The sequence below is a fragment of the Poecilia latipinna genome, unplaced genomic scaffold, assembly GCF_001443285.1.
Source record: "Poecilia latipinna isolate Pla-1442-1.1 unplaced genomic scaffold, P_latipinna-1.0 Scaffold1124, whole genome shotgun sequence".
NCBI classification, from domain to species: Eukaryota; Metazoa; Chordata; class Actinopteri; order Cyprinodontiformes; family Poeciliidae; genus Poecilia; species Poecilia latipinna.
This window is the reverse complement of record NW_015113740.1, coordinates 36,275-53,601: the sequence shown is the minus strand read 5'-3', so window position 1 is coordinate 53,601 and position 17,327 is coordinate 36,275. Positions and strand designations below refer to the sequence as shown.

The 17,327-nt window shown below is 37.6% G+C and overlaps 1 protein-coding gene across 6 annotated transcripts in view; it reads left to right on the top strand.

The window, feature by feature from the left end:
* Positions 1-17,327, top strand: part of LOC106959835 (glutamate receptor 4) — a 134,884-nt gene that overhangs the window by 103,592 nt on the left and 13,965 nt on the right. For all 6 annotated transcript variants that reach the window (XM_015052645.1, XM_015052644.1, XM_015052647.1 and 3 more), the window contains exons 14-15: positions 10,042-10,240; positions 14,735-14,982. In XM_015052645.1, the coding sequence (XP_014908131.1) occupies positions 10,042-10,240; positions 14,735-14,982 (447 nt within the window). The remainder of the gene's footprint in view (positions 1-10,041; positions 10,241-14,734; positions 14,983-17,327) is intronic.

The following is a 17,327-nucleotide window of genomic DNA, read 5'->3' as shown; positions in this document are numbered from 1 at the left end:
TCCCACTGTGGAAAAAAAAACAAAAAACTTCCAGGACAATACTGAGCAAATCTGTTTTTGACAAGCTTTGCAACTCCGAAACCAAGAACATTACCAGTTATGGCATTGTTTTCTTAGACCTAAGCAGCAGAGGTCTTTGAAATGTATTGTAATGAATATTCAAATTTTATGAGAAACTCTTAAGTTTCGTATGTATGCTTGAATCAGGAAGTGAAACTGATATCTTGCACTCCTTTCCAATTAATTGGGCAAACAATTTTCTGACACTGGTAGCATTTCGCATCCTTGATTCATATATTCTTACATTATTCAGAATGACACCATAAATCTGTGGCATACATGCCTATTATTTTAATTTAAGGCAGTAACGAACGTGGTGTAGCAATCATCTCTTAATCTGAGGTGGGGTTCATTAGTGAAACCCAGTAAAAGCCAACCTAATCTTATGTTTCACTTTTAGGACAGCACATAATAGGGATATGTTATATTTTACTGGCATACTTAAAGGGCATTGTTGTTTTTTTTTTTTGTTTTTTTTTTTATTTTCATTCTCATTAAGCTTTAAAAAAATCTGCTTAAAACCAAATCTACTCAAAGTATTTTATGTGCTGCCAATGAATCAAACAGTTTTATTTCAGAAAATATTAAAAAGCCTGGCTCATTTGATATATTGCTGCAGAAAGGAAGTAAAACTGGCATCCAGACTTTAGGCGTAAATTCATGTGATGGATGAGCCTTGGAGGCACAATGCTCTTGAGATTATAGCCTTTGAAAAGGAGCCATGTCATGCATATCATAATGTCATATCATTTTTCTATCTCCTCAGTTCATTTCCTCTAATCCCCCAGTCCCTTGTTCACCTTTGCAAGCAGGTAAAATCACAATGTCAAACCTTACATAGGCTCCAGTCTCACAAACTTTATCACAAGTTAGATAGTAGGCTCTATTTAGCTCTAAAATTCAGTGCTGCTTTAAAAGATATAATGAGCGCACAATTGCTACATTTGCTCACAATGTCTAAATAGAACAGAAATATCAAATAAAATTGTATTTTTATTTGAATAACTTAAACACACTATCATACTGGATAACAATCTTCAGATATCATAAAGTAGTATTGCAGGCTTCAACGCAAAACTGTGATAATGGAGTTTTACCATCAAATGATCTCTTTACTAAAACCCTGAATCTTCTAGGAGGTAAAAAAAAAAAAAAAAATGTGCTGTCGAGCCTCGGAACGAGTTGAATTGAGTGGGAAAGAAATTCAAACCAATTTCTCCCTCTAGATTTCTCTGACAGATCCCTGGCAATGAAACGAATGAGAATGGTCCATTGAAAAGCACATAGGGTGAATATTGAGAATGCAGCTTAATGAGATTCTCTCTGACCCGGCTGCAGGAGTCTGCCGCTTTCTACTCAACTTTCAAACTATTGAACGCTGCTAAGGGAATAGGAGTTTTATAGATTCCTTATCTCCCCTTAAATATAAGAACCGGTAAAGGATCTTACTCCTGTTCATTGTGTCATGATGAGTTGCAATATTCACAACCACATCCACCTGTTTTCCTTAATCTCTTATTTCAGTTTTCCTTTGTTATCAAAGTATCATGGGATGGATTTTCTTACTTCACCGTCTTAAGGGTTTGTACTACTTTTTGCTCAGCGCGCAGCAAATTGTGTCATTAAATAGTTGTTTGTCATTGGGTGTTTGACGGACACCACTATGCGGTCAGGGATTGTGCTCTACATCATTGCTTTATTTTACACTTTCCCTGGAAGCAGAGAGAGGCTGTTTCTTTGATCATATGAATGCTAAATTTGACATTTACAGAGAATTTACGAGGGAACAAAGATAACAATTCAGGCTTTTCAGAAGACCCCAAACAAATGAGCTCTACTTTTTTTTATTTTGTTTTTTTAGCTTTCTTTGCTCTTTCGGTCACAAATTACTGGGGTAGATTGGGTGTTCATGACCTTTTTAAGCCTACACTGATAAGGTAGTGTTTAATTCTGCTTGTTTCATAGTAGTGCATGTGCCGGTTCGCCATTGTTTGTATGTGTGTTAAGTTACTATCACAGGTCCATTGGTATTCAGGGTGGGTCCCTCCCTCTGTGCTGCAGTCATCTCTGCAGTCTTCAAGATACAGCATCAAACACACCCTCATGCACCTCTACACTTATTTTTTTATTTTTGATCTATGCTTCCGTTTTTGTTTTTGTCGGGGTTTTTTTATTCAACTCAAATGTTTGCTCTTTCAAATTTACATTTCTTCACCGATTTACCATGCGTACATATTGCAGCGCCAATGCCTGCATGCAGGAAAGTGACAACATTTTATCTGTCCTGCAAACACAGCACATCGTTCTTCGTGCACTTTTCTGTTCTCGTGCCTCTCCATGATGTGATGGCTGTCGTCGGAAATGAGAACATTCACCCATATTAAACTCGCATTACCACGGTGACCTTGATAAGACCACCAACCTGTCAACTCTTGTTCCACGTGCTTCGAAATGATCAGGGCATTTGACCAGGGTGATAACTGTCACCCTGGTCAAATGCAAAGGCGGACAGGCAAAATGACAAATAAGCAGAGAAAAAAATATTGTTCCTAAAGTTTATGAAATTGAAGAAAGCCTACAGACTCTGAGAGACCCATTTGTTTGGAGAATGAGAAGTGGGAAACTGATCGCAACCTAATATTATTCTCAGGAGGGCTGGCCGTGTCTATGAACATCTGAAATTACAGCCTTCTGCCTTTGAGGGCTTCTGTGTGTATTCTGGGGTATGTCAGCAACTTGCTTAGGAGCAATTATGCACTTGTGAAGTATGTGTGTTTTATGTGTGTTAGTATTTTTAAGCATCATGTGACAGGATGGAGGAAATGTGTGTGTTAAATACTTAATGGGAGCAGGAGCTCCTGCTACTGGCACAAGTAGCTAACTGGAGAATTGACTAAGTAATAAATATTAGGCCTCAAGGTCACTGACTGAAAACCTGCAGCTCATATTGACTCATTTCATTTATGATTTACCTTCTGCATTAATCTCCTGAGCCTTTCCTGGTGACTGATCACTGCTGTTATTTCCATATTTGCCCTCCAGCTACTAATCTTTAATCTGTTAATCATCTTTTCCAACTAAGTCTGTTTGCTTCCTTCTCCTCAATCGAGCTCGATTTGTTGGAAAGTGCTTTAGCTTGTTTGAATCAATTTCATCAGTTCGCCTTATTTCGCATCAGTGGTTGTTGTAAAGGGAAAACAGAAAATGGAAGCAGCCAAGAAGAGTGAGAGGATTTTCCTTCAGCCTTTCTGAGTTATCATCATTCACATGTTTGTGCTTTTCCAATAACAGTAGTGAAACTTAATACATGTGTGTTGACTATTGATCTCTAACATAATTTTTTTTTCTGTCCGTTGCCCAACTACACTGGTCATCCCACACCAAATAAGTCTAATGTTGAATGAATTAAACCTGTAAATGGAAATTTTACCAATTGCATAAAACAAGAATACAAGATGTTCAATATTTACAGTTACAAAAAAATAAACATGGCAAAAAATATCTAAAGCTAAACAATATCGCCGAAGAACAGAAGGTAAACGCATATAACGAGAGGAGAGATTTGACGCATATAACGAGAGGAGAGATTTGAAATGTTACACAGCAAATTCGGAAGTGTCAGATTTCCAGTGCAGGTGTTGTATGTTAAAAATACAGTGTTAATTCCACAACATGAGTTTTAGTTTCCCTAACACTCACTAAAGAGGTCCAAAGAGTTAAACAAAAAGCAATCCAGTCCAGTGTTGATTTCTAAATCAACATCAGACAGCTCCTCCCACAATTGTAACATATAGGAGACATCACATCAGGGAAGGAGCAACAGATAAGTTAGAGGTTGCAACAGGCCCCTGCCTGGTTCATGCCTTCAGGGATCCAAATTTTCTTTATAACATCTGATGAGAACTTTAAAACGAAAGCCCTCTACTGTTGAAAACTGAGTGTGATACCCCAGTAGATTATATAGTAGGGTGCCCCATTGTTGACTCATGGTTGCTAAAAACCTTACCAGGCTGACTTATTTTAGTGACATAGTGGGTGTAAAATATTGAATAAAATATTGTGCCACTTGACTGGCTTTATTTTCAATATTTAACTTTATGACACACAAAACTACAAATGAATCATCCTTATTGTCTCCAGGTGCATTCTGGGTAAAGCTTGTCACCAACGTCATCATCAGTCTTCATATGTGGGTTGTGCTTAACCCCTGCACTACCACAGCGCACCTTGCCAGTAGTATTTCAAAACTCAGATTTCTATGTTAATACTTTACACTGTTCTGTGTTGGATTAACACGTTCATAGTGTTAACTTTTGACAATATACACTAGTGTTGGGTAGATTAAGACTGAAGTGTGTTTGATTTCAACTACTGTGAGTGTTGATTCAACTCTATCACAAATAACACTTTCAAGAGCGTAACTTCTACACCATCCAGAGTGGACCAGTATAGACACTTTCAAAGTGTTGAATTTAACTCTGTAGGAGTTGATGGAACACTTCCAAATTTGCTGTGTAGGTCTATGAAAACAAAATAATATTGTAGACAATATTTTTGGGAATAAAAACTGTTATCCAGCTTTGACTTTACCAGTCGGAGTATTTTACACTTGAGACTTTTCTGGGGTTCATAATAATCTCTTAGATTATGTGCACCAAATTAAATCCCATACTGAGACCAAGTGAGCAGCACATTAGCAAAAACAAATGGAAAAACACGACACCAAATTGCCCAAGCTCAATAAGCTGGAGGAAATTCTGACCCAAAGTGAACTGGTTAAATTTTATTCCCACTTAATGCAGAGGAGACAGAAGTCAAAGTTGGATATTTATGCTTAACTCTGCTCAGTCTTTGACACCCCCATAGAGTCTGTTTCTATCAGGTTATCTTGTGGATTTGAGTCATGAATTGAGTCAAACGGGGGCAGCACATTGTGTAAAGTTGGAGCTGTCTTTCATACACAGACTTATGACTTCACTTGGATTTGAACTCTTTGACTTTAAAAGACTTGCTATCTTACGCCAAAAAGAAAATATCTTACAAAGGAAAAGCGCCTGGCGAGCGGCAATGGATCCTTGTCAGACGTGCAATCTAGCCCACTGTGCGCCCCCCGCCATGTGCCAATATTTCCTCCTCTTGTTGCTACAACAAGCATGCTGCATCTGCCATTTTGTTTACCCGCTTTTCTCTTGGATCCTGCGATGACGGCAAAGACTCGACGGTGGTGGAGAGGCCCCTCTATCAAAGCAGGGAGGTCTACGCAAAGTTGGAGAAAGAAAAAACAAAAGGTTTTAGATTTTTAGTCCAGATAGAAGCAAGTGTCTCAGTCTGATGGGCTGCATTAGCATTTGTCTGTTTTGATTAGTATTTAAAGTAAAAACTACATCAGTACTGATTTTTAAAATGTTTGAAGTTTCTTTCATTTTGGTGATTGTTCTGGCAATCTTAGAGGTCCTTTTAAAATAAAAAGCTCAAAACTTTTATGTCACTGGTAAAATTGCTTTTTGAAGGTACTAAGCAATGCTGACGTGCTTTAAAAAAGCACATGTCGTGTTTTGTTTATAAAAAATAAACAGAGTAGTGTTAACAATGTTGAACAATAATCATAAACATGACTTCCAAAATGGATTGTCCAGGTCTTGAGCTCGGCTTCCTGAATAGATGCAAAGCTTTTGTTTTTTTTTTCTTTTTCATTTCTGAGGAAAAAAGAAAGTTTGATTGGATTCAAACTCAGAAAAAAAAAATCCTGATGTGAAAATCAACATCCTGGGAAGCTAGCCAGTCAGAAATGGATGCCTGGCCAACCTGGAAGCTGCGTCATATTATTGGCCTGTCAGAACTTTTCCAAATGAAACAAGGACATTTGAATAAAAACGCTGTCTTCGAATGAGCGCTTTTCACATTAGAGGTATTTTAAATACATGTCAGAAACGGCTTCACATTATAGATTTTAGATATATTTAAAAAATACAATTGAAGAATATAAAATACTGAATCTTCATGATTTTGTGTTTTTGTTCTCCAGGTTGCTTTACATAAATAAGAGGGTAGACTGTTAAAAGATCCTTGTTATTCCAAGTTTGTGAGAAAGTTATTTTATAATCTAGAATGGGATTTTAAGACCAAATAGTTCAAGAAAGCAAACTATGAAAAGATCAGAGTCCATGGATTTGTCCACTCCACCTTTCTTCGATCTAATTTATATCACATGCTTTGTTTTCTCTCTCAACTAAACGACTGAAAGTGTGGGTGACTTAAAAGCACCTTTTGTTGAATCTCCCCAGACAACCAACAATAAAGTAGCAAGTAACTCCATGTATATTGCTGGTGGGTTCATCAGACAGTGTAATGAGTGATGAATTACCTGCAGTTCTCCTATTTAAACAAATAAAAATAAAAAATCAAGCCTAAAATGATTTCCAGTCATTACCCAGCAAAACAAGCACAAATGAAACAATACACACACTTCAGTCAGCTGATAAAAATCTGGATGCATGGGATAAGAATAAAGGTATTGCCTAAAGCAGAGTGTGTGAGAAAGAAAGCCTGGGAAAAAGAAGTCCGCACAATGCCATTAATCTTCCACACAGAGAATTGGGGAGGCAATCTGTTGGCTATCATAGATGATACATGACCTGCTATAGGATGATTCGCCTGTTGCATACCAACTCCAAAGCAACTCATGGATGCGGCACACACAGCAAAGGCATCCGTTCCAAAAATACACTCCATACTGGTTTATTGTGGAAACATGCGGCATTGAAAATGAAACCAAAATATTCTCAAACTTTACTCTATGGCCATAGGATGAATTCTACTTCCTTATTTGTATATTTTTGTTAATAGGTAATCATATATAAAAGGAATTGTAAGTACCTGGAGAAAAGCCAAATATGTACAGGATTTGTGAAGTATGTGCTAAAGTGGTTATCTTTAAATTATAGTGTTAATCTTTCAATTATAGGGCAGCCCAAACAATCAGATAGCTGATTGATAATCAGCATTAGGTCGTCAACCAATTAGAATTCGTCTGACTTTCGCCACGGGCCTTTCTCTTAGATTACACCTGCTGTTTCCCATCTTGCCATGTACGATTGAATACTGAAAAAAAAAAAAAAAACGTATCTTGCATGTGTCTAAACATGAGGACATTGAGTGCGTTTAATGGAACATCGAGTCCGAGTACAATAAGGTGCACCACATTATTTCTGTGTTGTGCGTTTTTATGCCTTTTCCACTTGTTTTCTTGGAATAGTAAAAACAGAACAAGTCAACGTGTTCCTCCTGTCGTCCTCCTCCCCCTAATATCTGACAAGGTTATCCGTTTTATCAAGTGGAAACTGTTGTTTTCGTACCAACGTTGAGCAAATTGGCGACGGAAACCATGTTTCCCCATCTGCTGAGGACATCTGCACTTTGGGAAGGTTGCTGAACTTTTCAATTCATTTCAACATCTGTAATTTTTCTTGTATCTATCGTTGTTTTAGTGAGCATCTGTCTGTGTCAGTCCATTCCAAAAGTCTTCTGCAAGTGAAATAAAAACTAACCCTAAAAAGAAAATATTCTTCAGGGAGCCATCAAAATCTTAGACTGGTTCATTTATTCATATAAATGGATCAATACCTCAGAGCCAAGTCCTATCAATTCATCTTTGTGTGTCAGGAAGTGTTAATAAGAGGTTATTCTGGCCTTTGAACGGCAACAGAAACCAGCATGGAAAAGAGATAATTTTCTGCGTACACAGAAGTTAATACACATCCCAAATTCCTTTCCTTTTCTCACTTCAGCACAAACTCATCAAAAGCAAACACGACACACACACTAGTGAATTCAATCAGGTTGAGGATGTTGCTAAATTACTAGCTGTCCTTTAGTTTAATTAATATTTAGTTGCATGTAAGAGCGTGCGATATTCCTAAATCTGAGGAAAGGGGATTTAATCAAAGTTATTGTGTATAATCGTTAGCTGTACTTTCAAAGGAGTCCCCATTTCAAATAAAGCGTTTCAGCAGTTAACGTCTTTCCCCCGCTTACCGATCAAAAAGAACTGCATCTTGTTCGTGCATTTAAAGCAGGTTCTCCCATGAGTAACTGTCTCTTTAAAGACTCCCACACCTACCTGATGGCCATATGAAAAAAAAAAAAATGCATATATTGTATCCGAAAGCACACCACACACAAGACACCACCTATTCAAACAGCCGTCTTTACCGAGTCAAACGATGAAGAATCACTTGCTATTATTGAGACTCTTATTAAATTTAACTCTAGCAATACTGCTTTGTCCTACAGGCAGCACTTTGTGAATTCATCAAGCCCAGTTACTGTGAAGCTGTGTTTGAATTAAATGTACAACTCATTTTGCAGTGCGCATTAGATCAAACTGGCACCTCTCTCACCTCATTATTATCTTTACAACTGGTGGCTTTTTAAGATTTGTGCACTTACTAGTTCAGCGTTAGACCTTTAATATAAATTTCGCCCACCGAAATGTTCTCCACTCTCTCTTTGATTCTTTACTGAGCAACAGGGGCGTTGCAAAGATGTAAAGCTGTGGTGTGGAGCGCGATCTGAACATGAATGAAGCCTGGACTGAAATGTTTTCAAATGATCAAACACATTTTAATATCGGAAGAAAAAAAAAAAACCTGAGAAAACGGTTTATTGAGCATGAACAGCCTGAGCCCAAGTGAACTCGAGCTTAAGGAGACAAATAGCTTAGACAACGTCGTCCAGGATTATCTGGTAGAGGGCAGAATACGTGGCGTTCTCCTTCAAACACCATGTCGACCACATGACTAATATTTCCTTTTATCCACCGAAAAAATGCTGTAGCCTCCATCCATCACCCCCTTGTCGGGGTGACGGATGGATTTTAGGCTGGCTTTTGTATTTTGGTTGCTCCGTTTCACATTTATTCTCAAGTGTCTTTAGATTGGAGCACGATATGCTACTTTTGGACATCTCTTAGCCCATTTGATGTTTTTAGTGAGTGATATCCTGGAAATGGATATTCTGTCTATCTTATTACACCCAAGTTTGCAGATGCAAAATCAACATTTCCTAAATATTATGAGCTTCTGTGAAGTTTGAGATTTTTCAGCCTTTTCATAAAACCTCCTTCCATATAGTCAGATGTTCTTGTAATCTTTAAAAGTGGGCTTTTAGGTATTATGTTTTAACAGCAGCAACCTTTTTGGTTGAGTTTGACTGTGAATAGTGATGGTACACAGAATATGTGAAGATATTTAATCGGAAATGTGCATTAGGAAAGTATGTATAACAAAGCCTTTGCTGACTAATGTTCTTGTTTCCTTCCCATTAGACGAGCAAAGTATTTTACCAGCTCCACCATAAAAAAGTCTAAATGTCTCAGTCTCGCATTCCTCGTCCTTGTTTCCTCTGATAGACTTGGTTTTGTTTGCTCTCTTCGCCTCTTCTTTGTATAAAACAAGTTCATGCAACCAAAAGAAAATTTAACGAATTGCCACTTACTTTAGCCTGCAATTGGTGCATGAAGAGACTAAACATAGAGAAACAGACTGAGAGAATGAGGTGCGGAGTGTGACGGCGCAGTGCCCAGATTGCAATCTGTTTTGTCAGGCCTGTTATTGTTGCTGCTGAAATGCTTTTTAGGCCTGAAAGACAATTACTTTGGCAGCTCCAGCAGGTTTACAGTCATACACACTTTAGTATTAAAAATGCTTGTGTAAAACAGCAGCACACTGTCTTGCACATCCTTGACAGAAGAATTAGATGTGATGTTTTTTTTTTCCATTCTGTCTCTAATCTTATTTAAATCTTTTTTATCACTCTAAATCACCTTTTACCTTTACCATCTCCATCTCCCTCATCTATTCTATCAAATCATCTCTTTTATCTGCCTAATCTCTTCACTCTCTTTCTCTGGAAATGCTTTTCCTCTTCTTCCCTTTTCTCCCTCGCTCTCATCGCTCCCACCCCCCTCACCGCTCTTTGTAGGTCACTGTCTGGACGTATTGTCGGAGGTGTGTGGTGGTTCTTCACTCTGATCATCATCTCCTCTTACACAGCCAACCTGGCTGCTTTCCTCACTGTGGAGCGGATGGTCTCGCCTATAGAAAGTGCAGAGGACTTGGCTAAGCAGACAGAGATAGCCTACGGGACACTGGATTCAGGCTCCACGAAGGAGTTCTTCAGGGTATGGACTCTCTCTGCAGACTTAACTTTGTCAAGAGATTTTGTTCAATGTGTTTATTTCTTTTTTGTCTTAATTGATTTGAGTGCCAGGCAAATAAATCCAAAGTAAACGCAAAAGGCAGTTCATTTGTTAACCTTTCTAAGATAAAACTTGAGTCAAAAGTAATCTGACTGATTTCTGTGCCTGTAATTTTGTCAGTAAAGATAAAAATCGTAAGATGAATGGGTTTTTGTTGACCAGCCGTTCCACGAAGATTTGGACTTATTTTCATATTCTGTCGACTGGCTTGACATCTTTTTTCTCTTTCTAAATTAAATAATGACTTCAATGGGTGTTTTTTTTTTTTGGTGCTTACTCAAATCTATGTCAAATATAAGCTTTTGTCTCTCTTGAACATTAAAGATGACAAAATAGCATAACATGTTAGACACTATAATATATTCCCATCCCTATTCGGTGTTTGCAATAATGCTACAAAGACAAGGATATTAGCCGAAATACTTAAGACAAAAGTTTTCAAAATGTTTTTTTTTTTTTTTGTACTTCTTAGAGGTCTACTATAAGATAAATTGCTGTTTCTTAAATGGGCTGGGAAAACATATGTGAAATTGGTATTGCATGTCTTTGAAGCTTTCATGGTAACTATTTGGGTTGAACATAGGAAGGATTATGTGATATAATTTATTTTTTTGGAGCTTTAGTGATGAAGCGCTTATATGCTTTTTGTTTTGTTTGCTTGTTGGTTTCAAGAATTCATTCCCATGTTTAATGTTTGCCAACAGTTTATGAAGGATTCTTGAGGAATCCTCTCAATTATAAAACACAGCTGAGCAATGTTTATCAGAGTCCTTACATTTAATCACTCTCCCACCAAGTCACACAGAGTTATTAACTTGCTAATTATCATCAGAGTAAATTATACAGGAAATTAAACTATGTAAACGAAGAAAAGAGGAACGTATAGAGCTAAATGCACTGCAGGGAGCTCGTACGGGAAACAAAATTAGGCGGAAAGTAAATTATCCCAGAGAAAAATCACGACGCCTTTTGTGCCATTTTAACAAATGTATTATTGATTCGTGTCCCACCAACATTTGATAACACCAAAGTGAATACAGTTATGAAGTTTTTTTTTTTTTTTTTTCTTGCTGACAATAGCAAAAATCTACGATAGCATTATACACTTTGACCCCAATATCCTCCATCACTTATTTATGTGCTTTTGTGCTTATGCGCTTCTATGCTTCTGAAGGATATGTGCACTGGTATTTTTGTTTGAGAATGTTGTGTGTATATGTGTGTGTGTGTGTGTGTGTGTGTGGCGGTGGCTGAAGAAGGGGGCAGGGAGAGGGGTTGGTCGAAGAGCTAGTGGCAGATAGTTTTTACTTCTCTGAGCGGCTCCCGCATCATCAACATAACGAGCGTGCCGAAATCTGTGGAGGGTGAAAAAGCAATTTAATCTCCCACAGCTGAGGGGGATTCGCCACCACCATTAATTATCTTTGAATGTGTGTGTGTGTGTGTGCGTGTGCTTGTGTGCTATGGAAGTGCAAACATGCATGTATGCACATTTAGCTAAATTGTATGAATACAGTTGACATGCGCGTGGATGTTTGAGTGGCATGTAAAATGCATCTGTTCCCGTGTGTATTTAGAAAATGTGTGCATGGGAGGCCTGAAGGTGACTTGGAGCATCCATTTCCTCCTTCACAGCCACACTCATTGTTAAAGAATTTAGAAAAGCCACAGTATTTTGTCACACATCTACCCCTCCGGGGCTAGACAGTGTTTTGTACGTGCACAGAAGCTTCAACATTACTGTCTCCTCTGTGTCCCGGACATTACACAGACAGATGAATGAAGGGGCTGCAGAGGATGACGAGAATTTATGATAGCTTCCCCTGGCCAGGGTGAAAAATAAAGGCAAAGGTTGGGGAGAAAGTCGGGATATAAGAGAGAGAGAGGAGGGGAATATTGGTCCTCTTGAATGTGAATGGCATTATTATAGGATAGGTGTTCGTCACGCATCATCAGCACGCTGACACACACACACACACACACATATACCATCCCCTGGTGCTGGTTTCACTTCCTCAGGCCCTGGCTTGTTACTTGCAAAGCAACAAGAGTAACATTTAAATACCAGGAGAGGAAGAGAGGGAGAAGAAATCGAATGCTTGTGGAGGATGCTTGTTATTTTCACTCATGAGTAAACACAATTCACACACTTGGACAGAAGCAAATAAGTTCTCTCAAACACATATAGACTGGTGAAAAGAACCGCCTTATAGGAGGACGGAGACCGACGGCTTTATCACTCCGGACAGACGCCTACTGAAAGACTCCTCCGAATGTGTAGCTGCATGATTAGCATGCAACTGTTGGAGTCATTTGAAGTGAGACTGATGCTTGACTTTTTGAGAGAGATATAGTGTTACATTCAAATGAGATTATGAAAGTCATTATATGCCAGAGCATCAAAATGGTAGATGGATAAGACAGCCTTCAGTCAGCAGTGTAATTTTATTCAAAATTCAAATTGTATTCCAATCAGCTCTAACAGTTTGGGTGTACAGCATATAAAGCTGTAGCAATAAATCCCAAGCTTTTAAAAATACATTTATTACATAAGCAGCACTAAATTATACCTCACTGTTGATACATGTCATTTTGTCTATTTATTAAAAAGCATCTATTAAATCCAACAGCAGCTTTCACTTTTAAATATTTCTGCTGTCTCAAATACAGCAAATACATTTCAATGATTAAATCCATAATTTGATAAGCAGCAAATGTTGTAACCTATATGGAGGGGTATTCAGAAATAGACACAGATTCAGTGGAAATAATAGCTGTTTTAACATAAACATCTAAATAAATTCAAAAACTAAATATTATTCCACTGTAGACATGAACTGTTTTTCTTTTTTACGTCTGATAAGGAACAATATATGTTGTACTGTTAAATGTACAGTCAGATGTGAAGGTGTTATCGATCCTAGAACCAAGTTGGTTGTAAACAAATGGCTCTTTTAGGCCTCATGACGTCGTTTTTTATGCAGGATACAGCGTTGTACCACAGCGGAGCCTTGTGTTGTACAGTAAGCAAAGTTTTACAAAAAAAAAAATGTGAATATTATATTTGACAAGTAAAAGCTCCCTGTTTGTGTGCAGTGCTGTCAGCTGCAGTGCTGGTTCTGTTGTGTTAAAGCGAACACCAACTCTTCATCCTGCTGGTGAAAATAAAAACAACAAAATCAAAAAGGAGACAGTTGGTGACTTGCTGTGATACAGAGAGAGACGTGACAACCGTATTATAACTTTCTACTTTCAGCTCAGTTGGGATCTGGGAGCACAAATAAGTCTTAGCAAGCCGACCACAGAGTCAAAGTATTATTTAATGAATTAGTGACTGTTTATGGTTTGAAAGTCCCATGGTTGTTTAGATCAGTCTTGCTATTGAATCAAGAGTTTTTCCCCCCTTGATTATAAAAAACCTGATTTATTCCAGTAAAAACCTTCTGTTTGTTACAGTGCCTTGAAAAAACGCACACATGTTTTTATTATGATTTTATGGAAGCATTATGAAGGTAAATTAAGCCTAGTGACTCAGTTTTTATCCCTCATGTTTTATACTTTAAATCTTTTTGTAAGATCCCTTTTATGAACATCAGTTTCTGAGCTGTCGGTAGGGTAGATATGAACTATGCCTGGGTCGCACCAACGCAGGAGTACGCTTTGATCTAAACCAAACCGTCCGAGTCATGATTGTCTGTTCAGAGTTGATTTCGAGTCTTCTACAGGTTGCAACAAGTTTTATTCCAAATTTGTTCTGTTTTTGGCTTTTTTCATCTTCCCATTAGCTCTGACTCGTTTCGAACAAAGCTATCCCCACACCATGATACCACCACCACCATGTTGCAGTGTGGGTTTTTATGCAGCGTTAGATTTCCACCTTGCACAGCATTTTGCGTGTAGGTAACAATTTGGTGTTGGCTTTGCCTAATCAAAGTATGTTCTTCTAACATGTTTGCTTTCTCCCATACGTGGCTTACGCAAACTTTAAAGTGCAACTACTTTGCACTTTATTTTGCTTAACGGTGGAAACTGATTTGAAAAATATTACTTACTTGATTAATTGTGAATTACAGAATTTGTTTTATCAAAAATATATATATTTTTTTCAGTTACAATACATTTCTTATAATGTCATGACATTTGGATTCTAGTGATGTATCAGTACCTCAACTGAAATGGTAAATAGATTTCTAGGCAGGAATTTTTTTTTTGGTTTTGTTATTTCATATTGACACGTTTTTTTTTCTTTATCTTCATAGTAAGTGTTTAAAAAGCACCCAACATAAAGATTTTTCAAATGTCTAATAGCCACAAAAGCTGTAATCTGCATCAAATTCTGCATCTTTACCTTTGTGAAACGATGCCTTCTAATGTGCAAATAACCCTCGGTTTCTCCTCTCACCCGCTCCACCCCAGAGGTCCAAGATAGCCGTTTACGAGAAGATGTGGTCTTACATGAAGTCCGCAGAGCCGTCCGTGTTCACCAGAACCACGGCAGAGGGCGTGGCGAGAGTGCGCAAGTCCAAGGGGAAGTACGCCTTCCTCTTGGAGTCCACCATGAACGAATACACGGAGCAGCGGAAGCCTTGTGACACAATGAAAGTGGGAGGAAATCTGGACTCCAAAGGATACGGCATTGCCACACCGAAAGGCTCACTGTTAAGGTGGGTGGAATAGTGTAACAATAGGAAACAGTAGCAACACTGATACTGTACTATTGCTGCAAAATTCCACCTACCCTGCTGTGCCTTTTATCCCACACAGATCGGACTGTCACTGCTGTCAGGTGGCAGGTTTTTTTTGTTTTGTTTTGTTTTGTTTTGGGGTTTTTTAAACTTACAAATCTATAGAACTGCAGTAATGATCAATCATAGTTTTTTTTATAGAAATTAAACTACAATGATTATAAATTAACTAACTTTATGCATCAGTTTTCACTTGGCAGCAGTGACAAATGTTGCAAATTTAAAAAAAATATATCATCATGCTTTCTCATTTGCTTTAATTTTTCTCTCTTTCTTGTTTTCCTTTATTTTTTTATTTATTTTTTTGTATTGTGTGTAATTGTTTCCGTCACTGTTTCTGCTGTACTCGTCCTTTTCTGCCACCTCTCTTTTGATTTAGGCATGTCCCCTTCATTTTTCTGTCCAGTCATCCATACATCTCATTTGTGGTTCTTACCTCTGTTGCACTGTCAGCCATTCTTCCTTTTTTCCCCATAGGGCCAACTACCAGGTAACTTTGTACATTTGTCTGCTGTCTTAAGTGTGTTTTTCCATGATGATGATGATTATGATGATGATGATGATGATGGTGATGTTGATTAGAATAAATAATATTTAAATGTATTCACAGAAATCTGCCATGAGGAGGGGTAGGACCTCAGACTTCTGGCACTTTCTCCAGAGCCACAAAGGGGGGAATTTATAGACAATCAGGAAACATAAAACTGAGGGGCCTGGTCAATGGGGGGACTAGTGAGTAAAACTAACAAGGTTTCTTGTGTCAAATTGCAAAGTCAAAATTAAAATGAGTATTTTTATTGAATTTCTGGATGAGCTACAACTGTAATTTCTTTTTAAAGAATGCCAGATGAAAACGCCAATGTTTCCATAAAAGTTTGATTAAAATAAAAAAAAAAAATATGTAAGATAGAGGAAATGAATGAGAAAGCAATTGAATTCAACTACAGTTGGTCATTTTGTTTTGGCTTTATACCCCTTTTAGTCCTTCACTCCTCTGACTTATTGGCTTGAGTTCACAGTAAGAGCAACCCAGGATTTTATTTCAGTGTGACATTAGTAAATCTAATTCACTTGTCAGGCAGGTCACGATGTGAACATTACAAAGACTTTGGGGTAAGTAAGTAAGTAAGTAAGTAAGTAAGTAAACTTTATTTCTATAGCGCTTTTCACAGACCAGAGTCACAAAGTGCTGCACAAAATGTAAAAAATAAATAAATTAAAAGCAACATACAAAACAATAAAACACAGTATTACGCTAAAAAGCAAGTTTAAAAAAGTGGGTCTTAAGTTGTTTCCTAAAAGTGTCTATACAATCCAGAGATCGAATGGTACAAGGTAGCTCATTCCAGAGGCGAGGCGCCACAGCTCTAAAAGATCTGTCTCCTCGAGTCTTAAAAAGGGTCCGAGGAACCATCAGCAAGTTCAGATTGGACGACCTGAGGCTCCTAGTCGAAACATAAGGCTGGATGAGGTTCTTAATATAGTCTGGCGCCTGTCCATGAAGAGCTCTAAAAGTCAGTACCAGGATTTTGTAGTGCATTGGGTACATTGTGCTTCGCAGCAAACTCGAATCAGAAGTCAAAAACGGGTCGTGATTTTGCCTCTTCATCATTTTGCCTTTGCCATTTGGATCATTCATGCAAAAAATAAATAAATAAATAAAAAAAATATATATATATATATATATATATATATATATATATATATATGTGGTAATTTTAGTACTTTTCTTTAATCATTAATTATCTACTTTGAGAAAATACAGTTTTCCCATTTATCTCAATAATTCATATACTGAAAAGAAAAACCAAACGATGCATACTGGTTTCAGTATTTTGGATATGAATCGACTAGAGGACCTGAGAAATCGTACTTTTTTGTGTGGACGTTACTAAAATAATGCTCCTCTTCGTAAGAACATTTATTTCATGAACGACCCAGGTAGTTTGTGCAGTAAGAAAAATAAAACAAATATCCACATCCAAGCAAATTTTTATAAATGGCGATCTACCTCTTGCCCAAACTGTCTTCTTTTCAGCACTGCTTAACACCCGTCTGTCCTCAGAGGAGCAGCTCATGATTAAATGAAATATAAATTCAAAAACCATCATCGAAACCTAAACCAACCAATCACACAGGAATCACCGCTATCTGCAGGACCATGTAAATTCACAAGCCTTAATTTAATTCATATCAAATGAAAAACATTTGACTTTTCAAAAACATATTGAATTTTATAATTTATGACCCTGTTTGGAAATGTA